Genomic DNA, 2,500 nt, shown 5'->3' on the forward strand with positions numbered 1-2,500 from the left:
TGGGTTGATAAATCTCGATATAATGTAATTAAACATTTCCTATCCACCTGATATTAAAGGTTATTATGAAAAACTATCATTTCAGCGATGACATACAGGTGACGTCAGTATCCGTGTTTACGTGCACGAAACACGTTGTACCTAGACAGTCGTTTAGCATTAGCACAGTTAGCCCCCTTTGTTGTGCTGTAAATAGTTAAGCTTTAATTGTACTTCCGCCTCACACTTGTAACTAATTCTTCACTGACGCTGTTCGCGGTTTAAAAGCCTCAAAATAAAATGTCAACACGGAAGATTTAACACGTGTAAACTCACCAGGGCGGACAGCATTTCATCCGACGCCATTTTTACTGACTAAAGAAAGATCAACAGCAGCTCAAGAGGAATCACTGCAGTGATGTACGCATGCGCAATGTCGGCTTTGGTTTTTCTACCAAAGACGAAAGCAGGAAAATTTCGTTTATTTTGCCAATAAAGAAAAGAGTCTGAATTATGTTTATTACCGAGTAAATTCACACCGAAAAAGATCATAATAGCCTAATAAATACAGAATTAAAAAAAATGTGAACGCTAAAGCTGAAAAAGGCTGAATGGGTTTTAACAGTCAGTTGAACGATGTTGAATTGTGGGCTTCCAATTTTTGAATGAAAATTAAAAATGTATTTGTTTCTGACTGATAATATGGAAAGTTAAGACATCTTAATCATCATAAATTAAGTCTAGAAAAGGTGACGCTAGACTGCAGAGCTGGAATTTGAATTTTTTTGTAACATGACTTTGTAGTTGTTTTAGCTCTTTAATTTTATTTTTGTTTGTCTTTTTTTTTCTTTTACTTTTTTTCTTTACCTTATTGTATTTTAATGTCAGGTGGACATCCTTCATAAGCCCTTCGGGGTTTCTTTTGTCCCACCCGTGCATTTATGTATGTTTATGCGCATCTTCTTGCCATTTTAATCTTGTTTATCTGCACAAATAAAACTAAACTAAACTAATAGCCTTAGAATGAAGGCTATAGGCTAAATAGGCGACATGAATGGGATTTGAATTATTAGGCCTATGAATATAAAACACTTATTACTCCGTTGCCCTCCATTTTTTTAATGAAATTGTTATACTTCTTGATTTATTTTATTTTTTATTATTATTATTTTCCCACTTTTTTTGAAAATAAACAAACACGCAATAAAAAATAAATAAAAAATAAATAAAGAATAAAATAAAATGCTCAAAGATATCAGCCACTTACTTCTTACTTTCTGAGATATTTTCTTCAAAACCATAAAATAATTTGCACGATTTATTGTAATGTTAAATAGCCTAATACATAGACGTAGGGCTGTAACATGGATAGTATATAAAACAGGCTATGAACACTGCCCTCTGTCTGATGATGCCTTACACTGCAGGAGCTTCCTCCTCCTGCCAGCCACATCCCAAAACACGCGCGCACACACACACACACACACACACACACACACACACACACACACACACACACACACACACACACACACACACACACACACACACACACACACACACACACACACCGTCTCTCTAGCACACACACACACACACACACACACACCCTCTTAGTGCGGCGCGTCACCATCTCCCCCTGTTCTCTGATTTATTCTTCGCTGTGTGAAGGTAAGACGCCATTTATAATTACCAACATTATACGTTTATTCTTCTGGTATTATAACGGTCTCCGGGTGGTTCTCTTAGGGCGCACTTGTCTTATTTCTATCCGCGTTTAGGTGTCTCGTTTCCCGCAGGCCAAACAACCAGTAGCCGCCTCCTAATGTCGGAGCATCGCCTCAGACATGAACCCATGTTTATTTCATGCGATATGGGCAAGAGAATGACGTTTAAAAGACCGGTGAAGACGCTACTGTCTGTATTTCTATTCCAAATCATTTCATATAGATCCATAGACACATAGATGAGGTTTTTGGTGACAGGCTGTAAATAACAAACGCTGTTTTTAGGTTAAATTTGTCTTAAGAAATCGGGAAATACTGAAAAAAATGCTCAAAATCACCTCTATGGAACCAATTCGAAGTGTTATTATCAATATTATACCGTTTATAGTGATATAATATGTAGAACAAGCGTAACAAGAGATGGGACGAGCGCTTGTTTAGCATTTTTTTGCCAGGCTGCAGCTAAATAATTAATCTATTAGCCGTTTAGTCGATGCTTATGGAGGATGTTTCTCAGAACCCAAAATCACTTAACTCAAAGATACTCAGTTTATTATCGTGAAAAATGAATGAAAACCAGTAAATAATCATGTTTTTAGCGAATGGAACTAGTGCAAATTTAAATTTTTGCCTAAAAAAAATAACTAAAATAGTCAATAAATGGTCATTAATATATTTAATAAACGTTGTTATGTCCCTCTAGTTGTTTCTTATTAAAATATGATTCATATTCTACCAAAATCATGAGTTTTAAACAAATAATTTACAATAATATGATGTATTTTTGCTCTCCA

General features: G+C 35.4%; 1 protein-coding gene across 1 annotated transcript in view; it reads right to left on the minus strand.

Annotated features, from left to right (window-relative positions):
* Positions 1 to 371, minus strand: part of pbdc1 (polysaccharide biosynthesis domain containing 1) — a 4,814-nt gene extending 4,443 nt beyond the window's left edge. The window contains exon 1 of the mRNA XM_080054590.1: positions 316 to 371. Within this exon, the coding sequence (XP_079910716.1) occupies positions 316 to 345 (30 nt within the window). The 5' untranslated portion in view covers positions 346 to 371. The remainder of the gene's footprint in view (positions 1 to 315) is intronic.
* Positions 372 to 2,500: the final 2,129 nt, after the last annotated feature.

The sequence above is a fragment of the Ammodytes marinus genome, assembly GCF_949987685.1.
Source record: "Ammodytes marinus genome assembly, contig: scaffold_32, whole genome shotgun sequence".
Classification (NCBI taxonomy): Eukaryota; Metazoa; Chordata; class Actinopteri; order Uranoscopiformes; family Ammodytidae; genus Ammodytes; species Ammodytes marinus.